Raw genomic sequence first — 26,725 nt, 5'->3', positions numbered from 1 at the left:
TGACTAAAATTAGCTTAGCTACGCTCTACATGTCTTAACCGTAGCACAGGCATGTTGGCACGCAGGGGCACAAGCGAGCTGGATGAAAGAAGATGCCTGTGTATGGGGAAACTACGCAAGCAAGAGGGCTGCATGAAGCTCAGAGGCACCACAAAAGGGCCCCCACCCCCATCCCAATGCCCACCGAACTGCCCCACGGTACTGCCCTGCCTGGGCAAGCACGACGTGTCTGTCAGAGGGAGCCACGCTGTATCACAAGAGTCACAGAGCAAGAAACGGGTACAAACTACGTTTTACAAGATAAGTATGGACTATAACATTGAAACATTTTAGAAAATAATTGAAAGAATAAAACAATTCAGGACTTCAACTCCTAGAATGATTCTGAACACTAAAGAAAAGTGACTTGGTCATTCCGCACACACCTTAGGGTTGCTGGATCTCTTTCCAATAAACTATGGCTTAGGCTTTTACATTAAACCATTTTTGACAAGCTGGTTATTTTTAGCACAATAATCTGCATCAGATGTATTCCACAACAATACATTTTAAACTACTCTGAGTGAAAGCTAGTATTATTCATTCCTGCATTTCTTAAAACTTACATAATCAAAGCAATCCCTATGGGGTTTTTGGTTGGTTTTTGTTTTGGGGGGAAGAGGCGTGTTGGGTTTTTTTTGGGTTTTTTTGTTTGTTAAATGTAAAAGATGGTTTTTAAGTACCACTGTACTGGAAAACTCAATGAATCATAATCACCTCAATTGCATCGTCGTACATTCTCCTTGCCTCCGTGTCCATCTTGTCTGACATAAGCCAGGCTTTCAATAAATATTCATAAAAACTGTCTCCCAGCCCGCCCACGGATGTGTGATCTGTAGGAGGGAAAGAGGAAAAAAAAGTTGAAGTTGTTATATAATAGCACCTTAAATTTATTCAAAACATGAACTTACATTTTTAAGGTCTACTGTTGTAGAATTATCAATATTTTAAGCCTGTTTAGCAGCACAAGGCTGCACTGTATCTCCTGTCCCGTCCGAACTTCATAGGCGTGGAAGCAGCTCTGTGCCTTCACTATTTCTCATTCTGCACAGGCTATCCCTCGTATCAAAATATAATTTAACCTCTCTTTTTATTTCATTTATTTCATTCCACAAAACCTAATTGTTTTGCTGCTTGCTAGAGTTTGAGGTTTCTCTAAATATTTTTTTACATCTGTAAAAGTATATATAAACACCCATAAGGTCTCTGTATCCAGGATGCAACCAGGTCCTGTGGCTGGCTATGAACTGCCATGAACTACACAGAATCCCATCTTTCCAGGAGATTTTTATTTCCAGCTAGGTAGTTCCTTAACACACTAATGAATTTCTCAAAGTAAACGTTCTCATTTAAATTGTTTCCGTCAAAAGGCAGGCAAATTGCCTTTGCAGCGTTCAGCACCAGCCCTGCTTTGTTCCACTGTACCTGAGCAGCAGGGTAAGGCTGCTTGACTATTAAAATCCACCACCACGTAAACCACAACTCCTAACATGCATATTTTTTCTTTTTTTTTTTTTAAAATATCTTTTTTTTCTTGCAGGGTTTGCCTTTCACACGTAGTTATCGCTCTGTGCCGGCAGACCCCATGAGAACGACCTACGTTCCTCTCCGGGTGAGCTACGCCTGCTCCCACGCGGCACCCCTCGCTCAGGCAGTACGTTTATGAGATTTAGTCAGTGGCTCCAACCAGAAGCGCACACAACCACACAACCTTCTGCTTTGCCAGCACCACAGCCCCCCACACATAGGCACCAGGTGGACCTCGGCCAGCAGAAGTGAGGCGAGAGAAAGGTTTAAGACCAACTTCATCACAATGCCAGAAACTCACTGCACCGCTGTTACGGTCACGCATTTTACCAGGTGAAAACAAAGAAGATACGGTACTTCCTTCACCAAAGTACCTCAAAAAACGTGGTATTCACAGTCTTTCTGGGATAAAGGGGTAAAAGAGAGGCTGGAGCTCTCCTTCTGTTGCTTTTTCCTCCAAGCACCGTCCTGCCCCAGCACGCCTGCTTGGCTCTGAAGATGTGAGTAGGAGGTTAGAGCTGGTAGATGCTTCTGCGTCAACTCTTCTCGCTGCCTCTTGACTCCTCTGCTCCGTAACAATGGATTTCTGAACAAAGGAAGGAGCCAGCCTATAGCTTAGCCGTTTGGTTTCAGGTTGTGAATCCAGAGCAAATTAATTCATGCCCTTCTCTCCTATCTCAGTCTCTCTTAGACAGCCTTTTCACACCCAGCTACTCAGTGATTTAACTACAAACAATGCATTTTCATAAGCCTTCTAGCTCTGAGCTGTAAGAGGGCGTTCAGGTCATGAGTCACTTTCTTCCACAAGTACAAGGGCTAGAAATTATTCCTTCAATGCAGTTACAGTCTCAAGGAGGCACAAGAACTAAGGCTCCACAGTTTTCAGAAAAAAAGCAGCAAACCATGCCAAGACCTCAGTTACGACTCATGCCAGCACTACTCAGGGACTGACTTCAGAGGAGACACGGCTTAAAACTCCTTCTGCTGAGCCGTTGCCTCCTCCCCAGCCGAGCTCTGCAGCCGCTGGAGCCAGCGCTTCTCCCCGGCCAGGACAAGGCTGCTGACCCCTCAGCAGGGCTCGTCTTGGAGCAGCTCCAGCTGGGTTTCAGGGCAGGAGAGAGCAGGAAGATGAATGGAAAAAGTTTTATTTCCTAAACAGAGAAATCCACGTTCCAGGTGAGTTTCCAAAGTCAATTATCAGAAACAGACCCCGTTTCACATCTACTTCTTCAGGCAGTCATCTGAGAACTGTCTGTCTCTCTGTCAGCAGCTCTCCTCCGCCTCCATCGTGCTTCTCATCTCAGATGAAAGCACAGGGAAGGCAGGAAGCATCAGGACACACAGGACTCTGAGCCATCCCCTAGACAGCCCTTTCTGCACCTTCTTCACGCATTTGGAGAACAGAGCTGCGCAAGCGTCCCAGATACAGATCCTCGTCCTCCCACTCAGCAAGCGAGAAGCAACCATGGCAAGGCTAAAGGCTTCCGAGGGCCTCGCAGCTCCCGGCAGCAGCGTTTTCTTTATCCCTGTTTCACGTAGCTCACTCCAGTTCCCAACTGTAGGAGCTTTCAAGGCTCCTCTCTCACGGAACAGCGGGCTCCCCCACTCCCCAGCTGATGCCCTTCACAGCTGGATCAGAGGGCAGACCTGTCAGAAAGGGCAAACTGACTCTGATCCTTCTCTTCAGTAGTGGTACAGGGACAGATGAAATATTTTTGGTGGTCGCACACGGTAAGCCATCACAGCCTTTCACACAGACGGGAAGCAGTATTTCAAGGGAGCCCAGTGCGCTGAGATACAGCTGTCTTCACTGCCCTGACCCCTCCACATCTGCAAAAAATAGCTGGGAAGGGTGGAAGTGCAAAGGAGGCCACAGCAGCAGCTCAGCTGAGGGTGAAGTACAGCAAGCTTTCCAACTTCTACAGCCGCACCCTGGAAAGATCTTCTTCAGGTCTTCTGCTAGTGTCAGAAGGTACTGCTAAAGCAGAATCTGCTGCATTTTGTGTAACAACTGTAACTAGAAATGGCTGAAAATTAAAATATTTTTTGTGACAGACTGTGGGACTTTGACAACTTGCTCTCACCTACGGTGGAAATACTAAAGAGCTATTTTTCAAGATTCCTTAGCAAATACACAGCTGGTGAAAACTCTAGATTTGGGTCATCATGTATCATTCTCTCCTACAAACAAAGCTCTCTACCCAAACTTATCATCAGAAGGTCCACTGCAGTTATCACTCTTTCCTGCTATTTGAGCTACAGCCTAGATGGATTCAGGGATTTAACTAAGATCAACTCAAAATGTTTCGCTCATAAACGTTTTGCCCGTAAAATATTTAAGTTTTTCAATCGGCCCTAACCTCGCATGTCAATCCAGAGCACTAAAAAGGAACAACTCATGATCACAGTACCGGAGTTTGCAACAGCATCTTGGCACTGGGTACTCTTCAGTAGACAGCTGTGAGGGTATCATGTTTAAAATGTTTATAAATATTTGGCAAATGTCTAATATTTGATCTACAAGAATTAATTAGCTCTATGTCATTTAAAGGGTTTTACTGTGAAGTGTTTCACAATGAAATTCTGAAAGAAAATTCTTTCCAGGTTAAGACAAATATAGCAAAGCGAGCAGAAGCACGAGGGCCTATCAAACATGGCAGAAGCCACACACCCTGTTCAATGACACGTATACATTTTTAGAACATTCATTCCTTCCAATCAGGACAAAGATATTTTCTTCATTCCTCAATTTTTTTTTCAAATGTAGGCTCAGATGACTGGGCAAACCTAAAAGTATTCCAAGTCAATGATTCCTTGGGAAGTCTTATTTTAAACTAAAAGACACAGCAGCTGCAAAGAATACCTTCAACTATTGCAACCAGAAGCATTTACAGAAAGCCCTTATTTTTTCTGGTTTGTCACACACTTGGAAACACGTGTGCAAACCTGCACAGTCAGTCCGTTTGTAGGCTTCCTTCTTGCCAGAAAGAACCAAGAAAAATCCTACTAGAAAGAGTATGATATTTACAGTTCATAGCAACATTTTTGCTTGGATACTTCACAAGATATACATCCTGGTAAATATTGACATTTTTCTTCTTAATAAGCAGCACACAATTGGAAAGAAACAAATAAACAATACAATCAATTTCATAGCAGTATCTTAATGAGTTTTTAATTTATTGATAAAAGAAGATCTATATTAAGTCAAATACCGTATCTCAGCTAATATTCCAAAAATCACATCCACCCCTTTTCCACAGAACGAGTGGAGGATCTTCTTTTAAAAAACTTCTCACGCCATCGTTATTGAATATTTCTAAATCTAGTTTCACTCCAAATGTTCTTATTCATATCAGCAACCCGTTAGCTCACTGCTCAGACAGTCTCCTCCGAGGAAAAGCAGGACAACTACTCCACAGCCAACCGCAGAAACACGGCAGCTCCGGGGGGCACATACTTACTGACCGACACGACAGTGCAGCTCAGCTCGAGACGGGAGGGAGAGGCTGTGGCTCTGGTGATTTGTTCTCTGTAAGTGAACTAGTTTTCTTTACAAATCCAGGGAGACAAACTCATTTTTCCCCAGGGCATAGGCAGCCGGGTTCCCCTGCCTCAGTTACAGCTGAGGCACTCCGATGCATCTGGCTGTTCTTCCTCCCCAGGACTAATTCCTGGGGAAGGCAGTAGGGAACAGAGACACGGGGCATTCACACAGCTCACCCTCCTCGGAGATCATACCCAGATCTACCCGGTGGCTGAAAAATAGTTTCCTCCACAGCCAGCCAGTTTCGGAACGAAGGGCAGTGGTTCGCAGGCACGCGGTTCTGGCAGCCACTATAACTCACCAATACGTGCCACTTGCTTTGTTTACAGGGAAAGTTGGGTTCAATGAGCAATAAAATATTTTCCACAACCACCGAAGCCCCCTAAAGATAACATTAATAACAAAACCTGCTCTAATGAAGGCCTACCTGCTCTCTAGAGCCAACTGAAGATGTGCAAATTATTTTTAAGCAGATGGCTTTAAGTAGTTAACAGCAGCTTAACGAGGCAAATTAAAAACAGTTCATGATTTGCTAAACCCTCTCTGCTTTGTGCCTTAATTGTTCAATTGTCATTTCTTGGCAATGAGAAGGAATTAAGAAAGAAGCCAGGCGCTGTTTTAAAACCAGCACATCATGTCAGAAGGGATGCTGCAGTCACAACACCGGGGGGTGAGGACTCCTGTCACCCGTGAGCAGATGGCTGGCGAGACACTGCCCTGTCCTGACCCCCGGGCACCTCCTGCCGTCCTTCCGCTGTGTCCATAAAGCTATTACGCATCACTCACTGCACACGGAATGAAAAAGATGAAATAAAGCGCTAAGCAGAAGCGTGTTTAGCGTGCACAGGCTGCCATGCTGAAAGGCAGTACGGCGAGGTAACCTTCTACCTGTATGTAAGCACAAGCAGGTGGAGATGAGGAGAAACTACACCCACAATGTTTTTAATTCACTAATTTGCACCTACAACACTGATTTAATATCTTTAAGTACAGGCAGCTAGAGAACTAGCAAGCAAAGAATCGGAAATTGGCAATATGTAAAAGCAACTCAAGTCTTAGAACTGGAATCATTAGTTGTGACTCTGAAGTAAAGGACAATTAACTTAAACCTGCCTACACAGTGCTGCACCCAACAGACTGGAAAGACCAAGGTGAACAAACTACCAATCCATTTCAACCAGAGGAGTAGCAGTGCAGAACCACTTTGCAACAAAAGAACGTAGTAAAGAGGGAGACTGATTTTCCTCAAGGATTGCGAACACTGTATTTTTGACAAAGTGCTATTGTAGTATGTCAGGGAAGGAGTGGAAAAGTTAAGTGACCAGGAGGGAGCAGCGAAGTGATTAAGCTAATACTAACTTTCCTTAAGAAACCCCCACACCCCCTCACCGTTAGCTGATCTGGGTACCAACTGGCCCTACGCTGCAAGAGCCCTCTTGCCCTGTGCAGGAAACTTTTGAAGAATTATTTTTCTGTTTGCCTTTAGAGTGGCTCTCATTAAATTTCAGTTCAATCTTTACTTCGTGTAGTTGGGCTTAGCGCCCCTCAGCTGCTCTAAATAGGTGCAAGCTCCCCTTCTAATCCTTTAATCCAGAAGGCTGAGGCCCTGGAAATTGCAGCTGCTGCAATTCACAGTGGAAATTCATCCTAAGGATGCCATAAGCCATAAAGGATGGCTTAAAAGTGCAAACACTTGTACATTAACTGCAGCAGAGGCAAGCCTGATAAAAGGAGGTGGAGGTGCAATTTTTAGTCAGCTCTGAATCATTTATCACTGAAGAACATGGTACCAGCACGCATTTTTTTTCTGAAAACACGCAGGTTGTCACATAACAGAACTACTCCCAAGAACAGTTCAGGTTGCAAAGCCAAGCCTTTGTAAGCCAGGAGCAGCCGGACACGCATTGCTTCCTGCTCTACTGTCACAACAAAAACACAGCTCAGCCCTTCCCAGCCTGGGGGTACGCGATCACGCCGGCTCGGCACGCACAACTCTAGAGAACGTAGCAGCTCAACTCCAAATACTACATATGGAGAAAACAGATGTATTTTCGAAAGGTTTGGAAAAATATGGATGGTTTTCTCCTCATGCAGTCCTGAAACAAATAATTCCCATGGTATTTCATATCCAAAACATGATGGTTCCTGAGTTTCCTAACTGTAACCCTGAGAAAAAACAGACTTTACTCTGGGTAGAACCGCATTCCACCTCTAGCTTCATTTAGAAACGTCTGAAGGATTTTTATCAAAGCTGTTTAAAAAAGCCCAACAAAACAGCTTGAGGCAGACAGAGTAATTCAGTTGGAAGAGTTGAAGTTTGGCAGCTACAAGGAACTGAAAACACAATCACTTAATGGAAAGTGTAGAGCAATATTAAGCGCTACCAGTTTCTTGTATAATAAACTAGAGGAAAATGACTTCCTAGAACTGTAGTGATTATCAAACTAAAGATTAAAATTCTCAAACTTGCCCAATTCAGGTGTGTGCAAAGACAATAGAAATAATTTGAAACAGACCAGCAAGTACAGCTAGCCCAATATATATATATAACATACACATACTTAGGTAACTCGCGTTAGAACTAAAACACATCTTCAAACAAAATGCAGCTATTGATTCTGCAGTGTCAAAGTAGTATCCTAATTTGGCATCTTACAAGAGACTCTCCTTTCACACTCAGGAACTCACAGCTGGAACAAATACTTTCCTTTTTGTATTCAAACTTCCCTAAAACTTCAAAACATTCCAGCTGTTATTTATAATTCTGGAAAGACTGAGACCTTTTCTTAGAAGACATGTCCACGAATTAAGACTAGTCATCTAAATACATCAAGTCCGTTTGTGAAAATGAACAACACATTAAACATTGGTGCTTTTAGTGAAAAGTGACGTGGCCTTTTATCACCTGAAGTTGCCTTTTTGAGATTTTGACACTCACTGAGAGCCCCTGAACGAAGCATGCCTGCCTCTGCCAAGTCTGGAGTCAGTGTAATCCCACCTGCAGCGGCAGCTTCAACTGGAAGCTGCTGGAATTTGCAGTGGATCGATGGGAAGCGAGGTACACGTCTACCTCTGGTGACTTTTTTTTTTATCTGATAAGGTGGCTGTGAAAAAACAGCTATGGGGTGGTAACATCACCTGCTACAAACAACGCTGCAGTAGGTATGTGCCCATAGCCCCTAGAGTCCCTTTTGAAGGACAGTGTCTATGTGGGGGACTGCCAAGCTCTTAAGGTCATTGCAACCTTTAGTTTATTCACCTCAGTCTTCACCTGTAAGATCTCAACTCTCCTCTTCCTGACTAAAACCAAAAACATGGGAGAGAGAAAACCCTTACTAGACTAAATCTAACCCAACATCCATCTATGCAAAATTAAATGGCAAACCCACAGTCACCAACTTCGCCTTCTCCTCCAAGCTTTACCAAGAGCGCGGCCGCTCACGTACTCATACACACACGTGTATATGTACACGAGACACGAACGCCGGCAGTCAAAAGAGTCAAAGGAGCAACGCGAGACTCACTCTGTTTTTTATGTACTTACAGATTACGCCCCCTGCAATACAAATCCAGGTACTCTGCATGTTTGTTCCTTCTAGACTTGTGTCTATCTCTCTCATTTTTCTTATGACAGACACCTGACCGGCGCACACAGCCAGCCGAGGCTCTGGTCACTCAGTAGGTGCGAGGACACTGTGCTGATGGTAAGAATCATTCCGTTCACATGCTACGACTGAGCCTGAGGTACCACAGCCCATGTCTGCACTGCAGCCATCGCCATCCTTCCCTTTTGTTTTGACCACATAGGCCAAGGAGCGTTACAGCGTGCTCTGCACCCAGGCATCAGCTATCTCTTCAGGCAGATGCCCAAGAGGAGCTGGTACTTTACCTCGCTGCTACGGACAGCCCAGCTCCCAGCGGAACGGCACGATTAAAAGCACTCATCAGGAAGACACATTCAGCATCCACTGAACAAAACTACAGACCCTCTTCCCTCAGTGTCACCAAACTGGAAGCGTCCACATGTAACTCAGACTATGAAGTCTCACATGCTGCAGACAGAATGAGACGCAATGGCTGTTATGCATCATCTGGATCTATCTGGGGCTGGAGAACAACGCTGACAGAACCAGAGGTGCACAGGCTCCAGCAAGTGATGCAGAAGGAATAAAATAAACACACATAGCTGTAATCAGGCTGCAACAAGTTTGTAACCGGACTTTGTCAGGCTCCCCTTTAGTAAGAAATGAGTAAATCTAGAATAGTTCAAAAATACAGTTTACCTATACGGAGACCCTAGGACAAAAATCAGTTGTTAAAGAAATAGCAAGATTCCACAGGAGCTCACAGAGCATGTACTGAAGGATGCCTCTGTACTCCCCCGCTGTTCTCAGTTAGCTGTCTGCAGAGCCAAAAAATGAAACCCTCAGGAATACCAGGCAGTACCCTAAGACATGCTGGACCCTCTTCATGCAAATTAATTTACTGAATTCACAGCAAAGAAAATAAATGTTAAAGCTGTTGCAGGACAGATTTAAAATTCTAGATATTGATTCATTCCCCACCAAGATCATGCTCTCAAGTACGGTTTGGTGGTACAGCAAAATAAAATATTCACCTCTTTCCACAGTAACGTATGCAAGCACTTTCAAAACCCAGTTAACACCATATCCAGCTCCTGCCTTTAGGAATTATTTATAGACACTCCATTTCAAATACATAATTCATACACATGTTTAACCTTCCAGCAACACTAGAATCTTTAACACACTAAACAAAGCTTTTATTTGTTCAGCTTTTTCAGCATCTTGCTCAACAGACCAGTGAAATGTCTTAACCTTGTAGACTTAGAGAAAGCATTATTCCCTATAACGCACAGCTCTGTTGTATTTCATTAAAGCAAAGTTTTACCAGATTAACTTGCTCTTGGCTTCTAATGAATAAACAAATTTGAATGCAACCTTTTCTTGGAACATAGTTAATTACATTTGTACCAGGTTGTAAAGCAAAAGGGCAGGGGGAATTCCCCAGTAGAGATTACATAGATTATTTTCTATTCAAAACACATGCATGTTCCTAAATACAGAATGAGACCCAATATTTTGGAAAGAAAAATTAAGGACATCTGTCAAGATAGCAAAGAAAATTAAACAGCAGAGAAGCACCCCCACCTCCTCATCCGCAACTGGTACGTGCATGCCTGCTGCTGGAAGTCTAATAATCATCTTGTGTTTTTATTTGTTCTTAATGTACTCAACTGAAAGCAGATTTGAAATAAAAAAAAACCCACCTCAATAAAGGCTTGCATCAGTCAGCAAAGTAACCACCTCGCAGATTGCACATCTCCAGTTCTATAACTGACTTTCCAACCACACATAAAAAAAGAAATTCACTTGCTAAATCAAATACATGTGCAAAGATGAAGTCAGGTTGGGAACTATTCCTACAAGTATTTCTACAATAGACAAGATAATTTATTTTAATCCTGCACCATTTCTATTTAAGAAAGAAAAATCTTTTCCTTGCACCGAAAGGAAAAAAATCACCCAAGAATTAAAGCATTAGAAACTATTACCCGCAGTTCGAAATTGAAGGCAATTATCTGAAGATTTTTGTAAAATACATTTTGTAAAATACAGGTTTGCTTGGCACAATTCCCTCCGATACCTTTTGGGTTATGGATTTTTTGCCAGAACCTAACATTATATGTCGCAACTTGATTTTCTGCAACTCTTGGTGTTGCTGGTTTCTTAGAGCCTGTAGGGGTATTAACAGATAACATTTAAGAGACTAATTCTGCTAAACAAAGCATCTAAGTAAATATATGAACAATGTAAGGGTGGGGGGCAGAAAATTCAAAGCACCTTCATAATTAAAGGAGAACGCTAGCAGCTGCAGCTGGCAAAGACAGGAATTATCCAATACTGGCATCCTTCTCACTACCCATAACTAGGCTATCAACCTGTTAGTTTATGCTACAATTATATTTTTATCTGAAATATCTGTCTGCAATATATCTTTGATCTTCTGAAAGATCACTTCATTTCTCAGTATTATTCACTCCACCTTACAATCTGCAAGGGCTTTGATCTCCCAGAGGTAGGTGCGAAGACTGAAAGGGCTTCCTGCTTAATTTGAACAATGAAAGTGCCGATAATAGAAATCCAAAGAGCGTTTACTTATCAGCCTCTGCAGCACCCTTGACAGTTTGCATTCCAGAGAGCCAGGACAGCACCCTCCAGCCGATGTGCTGACCGTTCTCAGCATCCTCACGCGGGGTACACAGAATGGGAAAGCACCTTCCTCATCAAGTTATCTGGGTGAGGAATACTCAGTATAGAAGTAGTAACGAATGACAAGGAAATTGGTAAATTAAACATGGACATTAACAGGCAGGTGGTAACAAACAATAACCCGGAGCAGAACTCTCCAGCTACTGATTGACGGGCCATTGAAGGAACTTTTCTCTGGCACAACGTGGGAGAGCCACCCTGAACTTTGTCGCTGGTGAGAAGGGGGCAACATGATTGTCATGAGCATTGTGAGATATTTCAGGGGACTTGCAGAACTGTAAAATCTATTTATGGGACAGCAGAAAGGGCCTGTGGCTTTAGATAAAACTTTTATGAGCTATTTAGGGCCAAAGGGACGGAAAGGGAAGGATCAGGGTGGACTGGGGAGGAATGAACAGGGGAAAAAATGGAGACGAGGTGGCTTAAAAGGGTCTGGTCGCACATAAACAGGCTGTAGATCACCACAGCTGTCTGTCTGAGCCCTGCACCCTACCAGCACTGACTGCCTTATCTTCTTATTAAATCCTTTGGTTTAGCGTGTAACCCCACTCACTATCCTACGTGTGAGTGCTGCAAGGTGCAAGCATCAGCAGCTGGAGAAGCAGCCAGAGGTTGCAGAGCTGGCAGGGCTAGATGCCAGCACCTCGACAGGCTGGCACACAAGAGAGGTCTGGTGCCAGTAACTGGAGGGACTGGGAAGCATGTTGCATGGTCAGAGTGCCAGCAACTGGAGAAAGGGGCTGCAGGTCCATATGGTGGTTTATGTGCTGGCAACTGGAAACAACCGTGTTGTGTTTTCCCCACGCCTCCTTGAACTTAACCCCGAGTGCATGTGTGTACATGGAATTCACCAGCAAACGTCAAGCTGGACACACCAGTGAGGAGGAGGAGACCTGCACCTGAAAAGACCCGAGCTCTGAGGCGGCAGCTGTGCCTGGGCTGCAGGGCTCGAGCACAGGCATCGGGCAGGCTGCCAGCCCCACGGGTGCTGACGGATCCACGAGTGTGCGGGCACTTGCAAGGAGCGTGCAAGCATATGCATCTACCTGACAGGGGACATCAAGGAGCAGCAAGACCTGTACGTATGGTTTATGCGCATCACGGCGGCGCCGGGTGCTACAAAGGCAGCGCCGTTGGTGCAGCCTGCGGGCAGCCGCATTATCCTCCTCGCAGCATACGCGCGCACCTCTCTAGGACACATCCTCGGCCTCGCTGCTGGCCAGACCTGCACCCAGTAACAGCAGCAGCTGCATCCATCAGTCTGAGATGGAGGGACCCCTGCCTGGCTGGGCTTCAGCGACTGGGAAGGAGGAATCTCCAAGTCCTGGAGACTGCTGGACACAGTGGTTTTATGAACTTCTTTAACAAACTGCATTACAAACACTTAGATCAAATTTATTTTCAGTTTTCCTTTAAATACTGACAAATATAGACAGATGGTGCTATGTATTTGATACCACATCATATGACAAATGAAAATAGATGGGTTGTATTGCTCATGGTTTGTCTATTACCTGCAAGAGTTTAAATTAAGCAGTTCCATTAATTACGTAGCTCAGCCCAAGAGCATTAGTGCAGAACCAGCTGTACAGAGAGGCATAAAAAATTAGGAATATTCATCCAGTATTCATACTAACTTGATGACAATAATTTAAAATTGTTTTTATTGTTTTTTTCTACCTGTGAAAATTGCACCATTTTAATGGAAGTGTCAATCTCATCCAGTTAAGTTAAATCAACAGATGCCTTCTCTAAATAATATTTTAAAATTAAAAGTGCTTGGTTTGGTTTAATTTAGTAATGTATTGCTAGAAATGAAAGACCACCTGAAGAAACTGAAACATGCACATCTACAAAGGTATCTGCTTTGGTTCATTTAAAGGCCAGCCTACAGCACAAGCAACGGGGAAATCGAGGGTACAGATTTCCCCCATTCAGCCACCTTGGTTGTGCTTTACTTGCTCTGTAGTAACAGATGCAGGGAACTGCAAGGAAGTGAGAACATCACCAAAAGGTGCTAAGGCAACATGTCTAACCCTCTTATTTGTCTTCAGAGACCAGTCATCACTTTGTACGTGAAAGGCAGCAGTTAAATTCCGTGCATTAATACACATACAAGGACTCACCAGCAACACGATGTCGGTCGATGTAACTGCACTACCAGGGTACCCCCCTCATCATGCTTTTAACTTAGTCCACTTGCAAATCTGCCTGCTAAGGGGCTTGTTTTCAGTGAGGAGACGTGAACACAGCACTGTGGAACAGGCTGCAGTCTGAACATTCATCACATCAGCATTCAGGGGTGGTAATTTCAGTATTTGCTATTACATTCCTAATAGCAATAGTTACTCAGCGCCCACACCGTAAATTCTCACACTAGCTCACTTTACAGTAACTTGTTAATGTGCTCACATATCACTAAGGTGTAATAAACACAGGTGGCTAACATAGACTAGGTACTTCTGCTTGTTTTCTTGCATATGGAAGCCATATATAGCTTAAAACCAGATTTTAGTTAAGCCGACAGCTTGCTAATGTAACCAGCCCAGGTAATCCCACAGGTAGCCCAGCTGCAGGAAGTCAGGGCGATCTGGGTTCCCCTCCAACGACGCTATCACTTGCAAGAGATATTGGAACCAGATGAAATGCAGTGATTTATTCCACTATTGGAAAGCAGAAAAGTGCCCAATTCAGAGAAATCTGCAAACACAAGTGTCATGTCCTGACTTGGCAATAACATGCAAATGGGTGTTTTCTTTGTTATTGCTGCTCTAGTTGGTATTCTCAGCTAACCTGTTTGCAAATGCAAATTAGAATTAAATGTTCTCAATATATTTTCATTTAAAAAAAAATCACCTTTCTTCAGTACCAAATAATTTCCACAATTCTGAAATCTCTTGCTTTTAATAAAAATCCTAGTTGTATCTGCTTAGCAGGCTCCTCTAGAAAGCACTGTCACCGTTTTTGAAAATAATCTAAATTCAAAGTTCTGATGCTTACACCAAACCAGCCACTCACCAAGTGAAATGAAAAGCTAACAGAGTTAAATGTAGGTTATTGTGAGAGGTTAGAAAATGTTTCTTGCTGGCTATTTTCCTTTCAATCTTACAGAAACTGAAACCCGAAGGCAGAAGTGTTGTAAATCACTTGTTCCTACTGGACCATCACCTCAGTTTGTAAGTAAAAATTGAATCTGTCAACACTCCTGTGGGCATGATAGCTCTGCCTTCTAGCAGAATCCCCAGTGAGCTGACAAATCCTGAGCAGAACCCATTAAGAAGCTGTCTGTCACGCCACTCACGCTGTGCTAATACCTGCGCATTACAATCTTAAGCACAAATATTTAGCCTACACATGACATCATTCTCCTCCTCTGGGGTATAATGAGCTCCATTCCTGCTCCAAGCAGCAAGGGCCCCACCGTGTACAGCTCTATTATGAAGCATTTTCACTGGAAACCACGGAGATTTAGCAATGACCAGGAAGACACTGCCCCCACAGTTTTTAGGGTTGGGTTTTATGGCATTAAATGGAAAAAAAAAAATGATGGGATGCAACAGTAGCCCATGTGCAGCCCTGCCTGCTGCGGCTCCTGGCCCTGGCTGCTGCTGCTTCATGAGGCAGGCAGAAAAAGAAAGGAGGTAATCCATCCCCAGAACCCTGCTTCAATGCATTAAATGCACAGGGAAACATGCTCATAAAAATGTAAACATTGCAAAGACATGGCTAGAGATTAGATTTATGTCACACAATATGACTCCACGCGACAGCTTGTGAAGAACCTGAAAGCAACGGTCAGTCACATCCTTCCTGACAAAACCATAGTTACTAATTGACTGGTTTCGTTACTTTACTGATTATACCTTTTTAGGTATTTGTCTCAGAAACATCGACTGGTTTTTGAATGAAAACACGTATCTCTGTGAGCACCAGCGGAACAATGAGCAAAAAGGACGGTCTGCATGGCTGGGGCACTGTCCCCAGAGCATCGCTCCCCAGCAGTGAAACTGCAGAACACACTGTTTACGCTGAGATCAAAGGGCCTGTGCTCTGATTAATCAAACCGCAGCAAAATGACTCATCGGACCCTGCACCCTACCAGCAGAAGGACAGCGACAAGGTTGCAGAATGTCACATCCACTGTTCCCCTTCCCCTAACCCAAGGGAAGGGACCACATTTAAAGCAGGCATCTGAATGACTGAAAACAGACAAGGCACAGCAACATGGCCTCAGATCTGCGCGGGCTAAACACACACGTATTCTGAGGCACAGAAAAACGCTGTAACATATTGCTGATGTCCAGAAGCTCTGAAAGATCTGTCCAAAAGCTAGATCATCATCATCCAAGAACCCTAGATAGGTGAAAAGGACTGGGTAGCCAGCGTCCCTTTCTTCTCTGAGTCCAGACAACTGGAAGTGGTTTGGTACCCACAAGTATCAGTGAATTAAACGTAGGAGAAAATGACAGCAGCTAAAACCAGGCTCGTTTAATGACTCTGTAAACAAATAAATATCACCTTCCCCCTCCATAAAACCTATCACTGACTTAACACTCTGATTTCCCAACACCCGCAGCTGAGATATAAGCTTCGCATTTACGAATTATATCCAGTTCATATAACGTTCTGACGGCCAACGTGACATTTAGATTCTGCAAAATCTGAGATTCAAAAAAAGAAAGGCAGTATGTCGTGAGACCCTACATGTGCGAAGAAGTTGCTTACATGGCAGCATCAACGACTGCACAGATCCCCGGAGCAAAGACGACAAAGGAAGGGAAGGTTTCCAGATGGGGTATTTCAAGGCACATTAGTGGCTCACGCTAACAGTTAATTCTTGGGATGGCAAGTCAAAGTAGATGCAGTCCTCGTGAGCTTTCTCGGTTAAAAACACAAAATGAGGATGTACCCAGGCTCCTTGTGCAAACACCTCAGAGAAGGTGTCGAAATACGTTACCAGGTATCAAGGTAGATAAACTCTTGTTGCAAGTAGAGCTACAGCCGGCTTACAGGCCCCTGGGGCCGCAGCAAAGCCAAGAGAACGAGGCTTCACTTTTCTTCCACAAGTCTGTCTCACAACAGGAATGGCCTTTAAGTATTCAAGTCTACCTATCAGCCTGCTAGAACAAAATTAATCAGAAAACCAACACAGAAATACTATCTTTTCTCTTCTACTCAAATCATCTAAATTTTTTCTTTACAAAAAATAAACACTGAGAAAACTTGACCTCAGTGGTTTCTTCCATTATATATTTTGTTTAATACTCTCTGGACAATCAACTGATATTAAGACTGCTATGTGCACATCACTGCTGTTTTTCTTACTTTGAATAAAGGTACCCGCCACTAGAATGTACCTACTGCTAGAATGACGGATACGGAAACAAAAAATAAACCCACTGCTAGAATGATGCTGTATTGCAGCTACATCCCATATTTCTTCAACAGTGTATTTAGGTAGATTTATTTTACCTGTTTCATACCCCTCATGACTTAGATGGAATACTGTACAAATTAATAGAAAAGCTGACTAAAATTGAGCCAAAAAAGTCTGAGAAGGGGGGGAAAAAAAAAGTGAGGCAGAAGAGGAAAAAAAAAAAAAAAGAAAAACAAACCCCAGAAAGGTCAGAGTCAAGAGTTACACGTATCTAGGCAAATAAAGAGTTGTGGAGAAGGTACTTTGCACAAGGTAAGATGCATCAAAGGAAAGGTCACAGCAAAGATGAAAAGGGCAGCCTTCCCAGAAGCTGCAAGAAGAGAAGTTACGCTTTGATACTCTTCCCATTGTCTCAGCCTTTCCAGTACTAAAGTAAGTAACAAGCCAAACACAATGCTCTTTGAAATTACCTTCCGAGGAGGACATGAAAGCCTCGCCTGCCCTTAACAACAACAATGGGACTCAAGGCAGTATCAGTATCACAGACTCAGACCCCAGCCCTCCAGTGAACTGAGATGCAGCGCATAAAGGCATCACCCTCACGTAACCGGCTGCTGTGATGCAGGGGACAGTCTCTGCAAGAGAGGCAGAAGGAAAATTCCTGCCTAAGCCACAGCTATTCCAGCTCACGTGTCCAGGGTTCCAGAGCACATGCACCCTTACTGTAACCTCTTAAACTTCTGCAAACAGATTTCAGTGAGGAGCAATCTATCAAAGACACAATAAAGACTGTTTCTCACCTGGTCTGCAAAAGGAAAAATAGAATTATCAATTCTTGCTATCTTTTCCCCCCCAAAAAATTTCAAGATACGTTTATAGAAGCTTGCTCATTTGGGGAAAAATCTTAGAAATACTACCAGAACATCTCTATCTGTAACTGAAAGCTTATTTGCTAAAAAAAAAAAAAAAAAAAAAAAAACAAACAAAAAAAACCCAACCCCCCAACAACCAAATTAGAGGAAATAGGTTTGTGACTCATGAGCAGCACAGAAAAATTAAAGGCTCTATGAAGCTGTATTCTTTTTATTCTTTTTATCCTAAGAACTTAAGTCTCAGCCTGTAACCCTAAGCTTTAGTCCCAAGTGTATTATCTTTCCAAATTCATTTAAATAGTATGTTTGAGCTCCATCAAACTTCTGCAAAGTTAAAATTTTCACTGTATGTTTATTCTTAGTGACCAGGATTATTTTCTTCAAGAGCTGCTAATTCTGAGCATTACTATTGCAACTGACAGGCAGCCCCTACAGAATCCAGGTGATACGCCACATTAGACCACCTTTGATAGAAGCAGCAGGAGCAACTCGTTAGGAACAGCAAAAAGCAATAGAAGAAATTATTTCAGAACAAGGTAGAAATGTCTTTGGAATAAATACTAGATGAATATTTTTATTTGTTCACCTTTTTTCTGAGTGCATTGATCAACCTAAATTTGTCTGAAGAATTTCTGTCATCTACCCATGTGTCCATCTTAGAAGGTGTCACTATTCTCTCAAAGACATTAGATGCTTTGGAGAGAATTTTGGCCTTAATGATGGCATGAGGTGACTCTTTTCAGAGTCGTGGCAACGCCAGCCGCACGCACGTCCCTCGTACACCGGCTCCAAGGCAGATGCAAATTCTGTTTGCAAGCCACAACACATTCTGCTAGGTATCTAATGCCGACCACTGAAATCCTCGAAACCTGTCAATGATGTCAAACAGTTCATAAATAGATCTTGCTTGTTTTTCTTAAATAAACTTGCATTCATAAAAGAAACAGGAACAGAAACCTTGAAGAAAAAGATTCTCTTATCACACCCACTCTGACAGCACTACACCACTCAAGTTTTCCTGGAAGAATCACTTCAAGAAAAAGAATTGTGTTTGTGACTTTGTGTTTTCTCTCTCCACTCACGCTGTCAGCAACAAAAACATTTTTTTCTTTTTATTCCAAAGCCCCTTCCCCCTTCCTTTTTAAAAATAAAAAATGAGACCTTGATACCAGCAGGATCTATGAGGAGGCTCGTGGTGCCATTCCACATGCCACTAAGCAGAAGAACGATGTTTGTAAACGTCGGCCCTAACACCAGGTGAAGGAACTCCAATTTAACCACCACAACGCACATCACTTCCCCGTTACTGTACAGTAAGCCACTTACCAGATGGTTTGCAGAACAAAACCAAAGTGAGGAAACCATCTGCAGCCTCATGCTTTGCTACTGAAGACTTTATTGACTGCTAAAAGGACAGGCACCAGAACGAGCAGGAAGCTGCTTTCAGGAAGTACCATAAAAACTGAGCTGGTGCCTTCAGAGAGTGACAGGCAAAAATCGGTTTCAGGAGATCTCAAGCCCAAGTTACACTGCTACGCTGCATGTTCTCAAGCAATTCTGCTTGTACCCTACAGAGTAGTCTTTCTGATCTCCCACTCAGCAACAAAGTAAGAAGTAGAGCTTTAATTAGGAATGAATAAAATAAGAATACTTACGCTGACCCCATCGGCCTGTTCTTGGATTCAAATAATTTGGATAAAGTCCATTAGGACGATCCATTTTTTGAAGCAACTTCCGAATGTGCATGACCTAAATTAAATCAAGAATCAGGATCACCACTAACAAGGTTCATCTGCTCTCTGCACATAGTTAAATCTAATCTTTTTTCTTTTTTTTCTTTCAGCAGTAATTTTCTTAATCTGAACCCAGAAGCTTGCTTTCTTGAGGGCTTCCTGCAGATTAGTACGTTTTTGTTTTTAAAGGACTGCTCACACAAACATGTTTAAAAATTATGGGTTTTAAATGTATGCTGAAACATGTAAGAAAACTTGTGTTGTCATAAATTTCTACTTGAAAGAAATACAAGTATGAAAATAGTTACCTGCTACCAAGAATGCAAACACAATTCAATATAGAAAGTACTTCCCCTTTACTGCAATTTATGATGAAACAGCATAAGAGACACTTGTATGATAAAAACCTGAATTTGAGACCCACCTTGTTGTAGTATACAGGGTCCCCTGTCAAATAGCTGAGATGGACAAATTCCATGTGCAAGGTTCCAAACTCTGCAAGGATGCTGCTGCCGGCAGAAGCCCAGCCCCAGTTTCTACCCACGCCACTGAATTCCAACAAATATGCATAAAAAAGAGAAAACAGCAAGATTCAGAATTACTGTGCACTAGTAAAAAACATCGCAGCAAATTAACCAAGTAACAGCAAAATATTAACCCCTACTTCAGATTACAGGAGTTGGGGTTCGATTGATCAGTTGGCTCATTGGTTGGGTCTTTTTGGAAAGAAGATACCGTAACCTCATCAACATAAAGTCCTCTGATTAAAAGAAATAATATCTCAACATCACAGAAATATAACGACCTAACACTGGGCACAACCTCAGTTGTTTATTCACTGTATGTCCCTAAGGACGTGAATCAAAAGCAATTCTCAGAGAAGGAGGATGCTTCTGAAGGTGGCAGCACTCGCTTCCCTGTTCTGCTGGACATCTGCTGCGTCCCCTTGGCCTGGGTGGGATGTGCTTCCAGGCAGTATCGGACACTCCAGCAGGACGGGAGCAGGCCCTATCCTACCTGCACCCCAAACCAGCATGCTTGCCGTAGGCAGAACAGTACGAGTTCCTCAGGCTCACGTAAAGAATCAACAGCAAGTATCATATAAATCGTGTCTTTTGCACTTTAAGAAATACTATTTTGCTAAGTCATAACTCCTGAATTCCCTCTGGTTTCACTGAAAATGGGAGTTTTTCACCACGTTCCAGGATCAGGTCTTTTAATTCCTGAAGGTAACTACATTTTCCTGGAGATTACTTCTACCTCCTCTCATAAAAGATTTCAGTTATCAGTAAGACTACAACCACTCAGGAGTGTCTTTTTACTTATTTTTTAGATTACAAATTAGAAAGAGGAAACGTAAAGGGAAGATGTTGCTCACAGGGCAGTCCTGGTAGCTCTGACAACCCCTTTTAAAACACAGGAGCCGCTGCTTAGAGCGCAGAGACAAAATCATGGCTGGCCCGGGGCTTTTTTGGTGTACAGCTCTCAGAAAAAGAAAATTAGGTGTTTCATGATGAACACAAAACCTAATACAATACAAGTCAATAATTCCCCAAATACTTTTTTCAGGTCTCATCTTGTACTGCATGGCAGCCGCACGCCCCCCCGCCCCCGCCTGCTGCCGCCCCTGCCCCCGGCACACAGGCGCTGCTTCTGCTGCGACGCCGGCTGGTTCTGCACCTCAGCCGGACCGACACAGCGGCCGCAGGACCAGAACCGGCAACGCAGGGAGCTCCAGGCACCCCAGCCCTTTCCCCTCCGCCTACTGCAGACCCTCCTCCCTGGCCCTGCCGTCCTGCCTGCGCCCCATACCCGAGCCACCAGCCCTGTGCTTTGCAGCCCCCACGCAGCGACCGCTTCAGCTTCCGAAACCTCGCCGCCCGCGCCGCTTGAGCCAGGGAACCCGCCGTGCTGCCCGCGAGCGTGGCCACCCTGGCCCACCAAGCACACGGCAACCACGGCACAGGCTTGGGCTGAACAAAGCAAAAATAGTAACTTAGAGGAATTTCAAGCCCTAGGAAACTGCGGAAAGAACACAAGGCTGAGTAAAACCGTAGTGCCGTGCAGAAAGCACATCACGAAATTTAAACAAAACAATGTTAATTGTAGAGAGGTCCAACAAACGGCCTCGGAGGGGGAAACGCAGCCCAAGCAGAGCAGAGAACTCCAGGGAAGGGTGGTGAGACCCTGCACCAGCAGAGGGGCAAACCCCGGCTCCACGGGCTTCGGGCTTCACCTGAGGGTGACGACAAAGTCAGGATTCTTCCCCTTCACAAGGTGGCACACGAGGCTGATAGTCTTAAAGAAATCCTAAACCTCTTCGCAATCTAACAAAGTATGACAAATATCTCCCCTAAAAGGGTAAGATTTAAAACAATTGAAGAACTCCCTGCTATTTACTATGCTGAATTGCTTAACTGTGCACACAACCCAGACACGCATCCCAGTTCAGCTACCGTTTAAGAACATAAAAATTTACAAAACACTTCACATCAAAACCGCGCTCCCAAAAGCCGATGGGAATCCCGGCATTGAACAAGCAGCTCCAGATAAATCGGGCAAGGCGATGCCCTTCCCCAGGGCAATGCAGCCTGCGCCGGCACCCGAGCCCAACAGCCACCTCGAGGAGCCTCCCCACCTGCAGGGACCCCAGCGGGCTCACCACCTGCTCCTTACACCTCAGCTGAACTGTAAATTCATTGTTACCTTCAGTCCCACCATCTTCTCAGACACTATGAGTCCTCTGAAGGTAACGTACAGCCCACACAGTACATAAAACCCAGTAAATCCAACCACTGCCTGGAAATTATTATGGTTTTTAATAGGTTTTTTAATGACTAGAGAGCCAATGATTAAGCCCCAGGGCAACACGTGGCAAAATACGCTGGGTACGTTCTAACGACATGTGGAATTATTGCAGAATCAGGAGGAGAAGAAAAAAAAATAAGTCACGGTCACAATTTATTGCAGTTAACGAGGTAGAATGCTTTGGACTCTATTAAGGTTACCCCGAAGTGCCAGGAATGCCAATTTGTCTGCATCTTTTACAGCTCTACTGCTAAGGAAAACTGACGTATGCCGTAACTAACCTGAAGTCAGAGGGAGGAGGAGCACACTTCCCCACAAAAGAAAATGCGTTACCTTTTCAGATTCACCATTGCCCATGGTATACCCGTAGGGGTGTTGAAGGCTGGAAGAAGTTTTCCCGCCAGTTGCACTGCTTTGATCTTGAAAACCTAAGATAGTAGGATCAATTGCAAATAGTTACAAAGTCTGATTTATCTCCAAGAATTATAAAGGCTGAAATTTCCTTGCCCCACCCACCTCTTTGTATTAGAAAAGTTTTACACTGTAAAAAATATATTAACTTATCATTTATTTTTCACTTGCTCACTTTATAAATCTCATTACGATTTCAACATGAAAAGAAAACTTGTCATTTTCATTTCTTCCCTTCCATGCTCTCCAGCGATAGTGCTTAGGTTCCTATTAAAAAAGAATATCAATTCTCCTCCCACCTCCCTCCACCAATATTAGGAATTTTAAGTGCTTTCCAAAGCAGTCTTTAAATCGTACTTTAAATTTCGTAGCTAGAAATCAAGAGACAGCTCCCCCACCCCCACACAAGTATTTTAACTTTTACAAATTTCCAATATCTTCTTAATGAGAGACAGATTTATAGTGCAGACAAAGTTCCTGTTCTTTTATGAACATTGCCGATGCAAAACCATATCAAAAAAACCATATAAAACCCGCAATTTTCTATGGCTTTTCCTTCATTGATAATGCATTAGAAAATAATGATAGGCTTAATCTTCCCTCTCAAATCTGATTACTCACAGAAATTCCTGACAAGACAAAACCTCCTTCATTTCTAGTGTTGTTTCTGCTTACTTTTGGAACATAAATCTGCAATAGGCTTATTCAGAGCTTAATGTTTATCGGTTAAACAAGCCATTGGGAGAAAGTTCCTTCCAAGCCTCTGGAACACACCCTTCCCAAGGAAGGCGTTTGGCAGAGTCCCATGGCATAAAGCTGTTTCTACCAGCTAGTTGTTAGTGTACATTTTAATTAACACATTGTCAGTATTCACTGCATTTCTGTAGATGTATCTTTATAATTTGGAGATAATGCTATTCACCAGTCTGAAGCACTGCACGAACATGTGAAAAAGAGCTACCATGCCCCAAAATAACTTCTGCAACACGGGTGGACTATGGAAACGTTACCTCTCTGGTGACCAGCATTAGGACACAAAGAAACGGAATGGAGCTGCAACAGGGGAAGCTCAGGCTGAACATTAGGAAAAGGTTCTTCACTGGGAGGGTGGTCACAGCACCAAGCCTGTCTGAGCTCAAGGAGCATCTGAACGATGCTCTCCATCAAACGGTTTCATTTTAGGTAGTCCTGCAAGGAGCAGGGAGTTGGACTCCATGACCCTTACTGGTCCCTTCCACTTTGAGATATTCCATGATTCTATTATTACCAGCTACCTGACCAATACTGGGTAATCGAGAAGAGTAAGAGCTTTAAGGAGGACCACAAGACAACTCTGTTGGATTTCTAAAAAGGTTTTTCCCTTTTGTAAAGTCTATGGGAGGAAAATGGAAAACATGCTCAATAGAAAAGCAAGCTGAAAAGTAGCTGAAAAATAAGTAATCAAGAACGTCCTCATTTTTCATATGAGGGTTGGAAAAGATCAATATCTTAATATTTGAGGAGATGACTAGCGAGACATGAAGCAAACCAGAAAAGAATATTAAAGATGACATCTAATTGTATTTGATGCAGTAGAGTATGGAGAGATGGAGGTGGATCTGAAAGCAATGAGCCAGGAAAAAGAACTTTTAGAGAGGTACTCTAAATGACTTCTAAGACAGGATGTGTCTAAACTGAAAAAGAGGGCACCTCAGAATATGGTTTGACAGAATTGTAACGTAACAGAGGCAATATGGGCTGGAACGATTTTTAGCAAAGATACTGACAAGAGACAGCCTTTGAGGAAAAAATGCAGAAATTTAGCAGTAAAATTTAGGTAAGACTCTGACCTTGAATAAAGGACCAAGTCAAAATAGGAAGGCATTGTATAAATAAGAGGTATAATACTGGTGGAGTCTATGGTAAGCGGGGAAACAAAAAAACTCAGAGAGAAATAAATGCTCTATCTCGGCCCAGTTACACAAAAACGACCTGATCTGCATCTGTAAATACATGTCACCAATTCATCCTGAACTTTTAGATTTTTAAGGGGTAGGTGGGCCAAGACCAGACCGATCTCTAGGCAGTCATCTGCAGGGCATTCCTCTACAGCACGGACAAGCTTCACCACCGAATGTGGCAGAGAAGGACAACTGCCAGGTGAACGGTACACAGTTCAGAAAGACATCTGCGGCACTAATTTTAGCTTCAGCTTTTGGATCCTGCACCATCTGAAAGTGCTATGCATTGTGTTATTCATTAATAAAAGATGCTGAAATATTAAGGTAAGAATATTCAGTGGGAGAACATCCCTAAAAACACCCTCGCTAGAATAAAATTCCTAACAGTAAATTATTTACGCACCACTACCCAGCTTTTAATCCATCTGAAATGTACTGCGATATTTGGGGAACAAGCTCTAGTACTGGAAGGAGTTTCTGTTAGGAGCGTATGAAGTCCGGGCTGAGCTGATCTCAGCGTCGGTGAGTGTAGACGCTGACAGTTGCAGCCAGGCCAGCCCCGCGCCAGCCCCTCCGCCTGCGAGCGCCCGCGGCAGCCACAGGTGCCCTCCTGCCACCTCTGCTGGGCCGAGCGCTCCATGTCCCCTGCATTTCGCATCAGAAGGCAAAACGCTGCCTCCCTAGGTCCCTCTTATCCAAGAACGAACGCAAGGAAGCTCTTAAATTGGCTGAGGAGATGCCATTACTTGCCCTCCCCGACACCTCAGCCCTGTCTGCTGCTTCTGGAGGACAAAGCCAGCCCAGCCTGCTGCAGCGTTTACTCGTGCAGACTGCAGTGTGGGCTTCTATCGGAGCAAAGTGACCAGGAGACTATATTTGGAGAGATGTAGGAGGAAAGAAAAAAAATAAAATAATAGAGATGTAGCAAGTGGTAGCAGATGAGCTGCCCTTTATGGGAGACTGCAGATGTGACCGGAGTGCTCTGCTGAGCTCATTAAAGTCACGTCTTTTACTAAGTTTCCAACTTACCATAAAAGCATCAGTAAATGCCTCAGGCTCTAGCTTTTAGATAATGTGCTGGCATCAGACAACATGGTTACTTATCATATAGTAAGTATTTTTTTTTTTTTTAAAAAAAAAGTAAGACAGGTTGAACTGATCGATTCTACTTCAGCCTTGGCGGTTCCCTGCTGACAGGCAATGTGTTTCAGGGAACATATAGGCAAGAAGGCCAGAGAAGAACAAAAACTGAATGGATGGCTTGAAAACAGAGCTCATTAGGAAACAGTGAAAGAACTGGGGTTATTCAGTGCAGAGGCAAAATGTTCAAAAGAGGACAAGACAATGACTTTTCAGTATAAAAAAGGCTCATACAAGGAAAAATAGTAACTTTTTCCGAGGACACAGAGAATACAAAGTAACACCAAAATGGAGCAAGGGAAAGTTAGTTACCAGGAAAATGTTGGTGATAAGGATAACTAATAAGAGTAACTAATAGCGAAGCATGGCTGTGACTGCTGCAGAGTCATCGCTCCAGCTTCCACAAACGCACAGTGCGACACATGCAGCTAAGAAGGCTGGTGTGATCTCGCTCTGCCAGAGAATGGAACAGTAACTGAGAGCCACACAGCTTCCTCACCGCTCCGCCAGCCCTTCTGCTGAATTGGGTTTGCGCCACGAAGGGCTGCAGTGGGGGCTTCAGTGAGGAGCTGCCAGAAGGTTCCCCCGTGTCCGACAGAGCCCACACCAGCCGGCTCCCAGCCGGACCCGCCGCTGGCCAAGGCTGAGCCCAGCGGTGACAGCGGCAGCACCTCAGGGGTGACGGATTTAAGAATAAGGGGGAAAACCTGCAGCGGGAGAGAGAAGTGAGGCTGTGTGAGAGCAGCAGCCCTGCAGCCCCCCGGGCCGGGGCAGGAGGAGGCAGGAGGGGCTCCAGGTGCTGCAGCAGATCCCCCCCGGCAGCCCGTGATGAAGCCCACGGTGAGGCAGGTGTGCCCCCAGCCCATGGAGCCCACGGGGAGCAGATCCCCCCCCAGCCCATGCAGGACCCCACGCTGGGGCAGGGCAGGGTGTGAGGACCCTCCCCATGAGGGGGAAGCAGCAGCAGCGACAGCGTGGGAGGGACTGGCCGCAGCCCCAGCCCCGTCTGGGGAGTGCGGGGAGAGACATCGGGAGCGA

At 44.0% G+C, this 26,725-nt stretch overlaps 1 protein-coding gene across 3 annotated transcripts in view; it reads right to left on the bottom strand.

Moving 5' to 3' along the window:
* Positions 1-26,725, bottom strand: part of MAN1A2 (mannosidase alpha class 1A member 2) — a 144,628-nt gene that overhangs the window by 32,542 nt on the left and 85,361 nt on the right. For all 3 annotated transcript variants that reach the window (XR_013928736.1, XM_080391112.1, XM_080391111.1), the window contains exons 6-9: positions 22,530-22,624; positions 19,813-19,936; positions 19,311-19,404; positions 757-872 (exon numbers count right to left, since the gene is read on the bottom strand). Coding sequence is in view for 2 of the 3 variants with exons in the window: in XM_080391112.1 (XP_080247238.1) it covers positions 757-872; positions 19,311-19,404; positions 19,813-19,936; positions 22,530-22,624 (429 nt within the window). In the remaining variant the exon portion in view is untranslated. The remainder of the gene's footprint in view (positions 1-756; positions 873-19,310; positions 19,405-19,812; positions 19,937-22,529; positions 22,625-26,725) is intronic.

This window comes from Falco punctatus (genome assembly GCF_963210335.1).
Source record: "Falco punctatus genome assembly, chromosome: 6".
In the NCBI taxonomy this organism is placed as follows: Eukaryota; Metazoa; Chordata; class Aves; order Falconiformes; family Falconidae; genus Falco; species Falco punctatus.
This window is presented reverse-complemented; position numbering and strand designations above follow the sequence as displayed.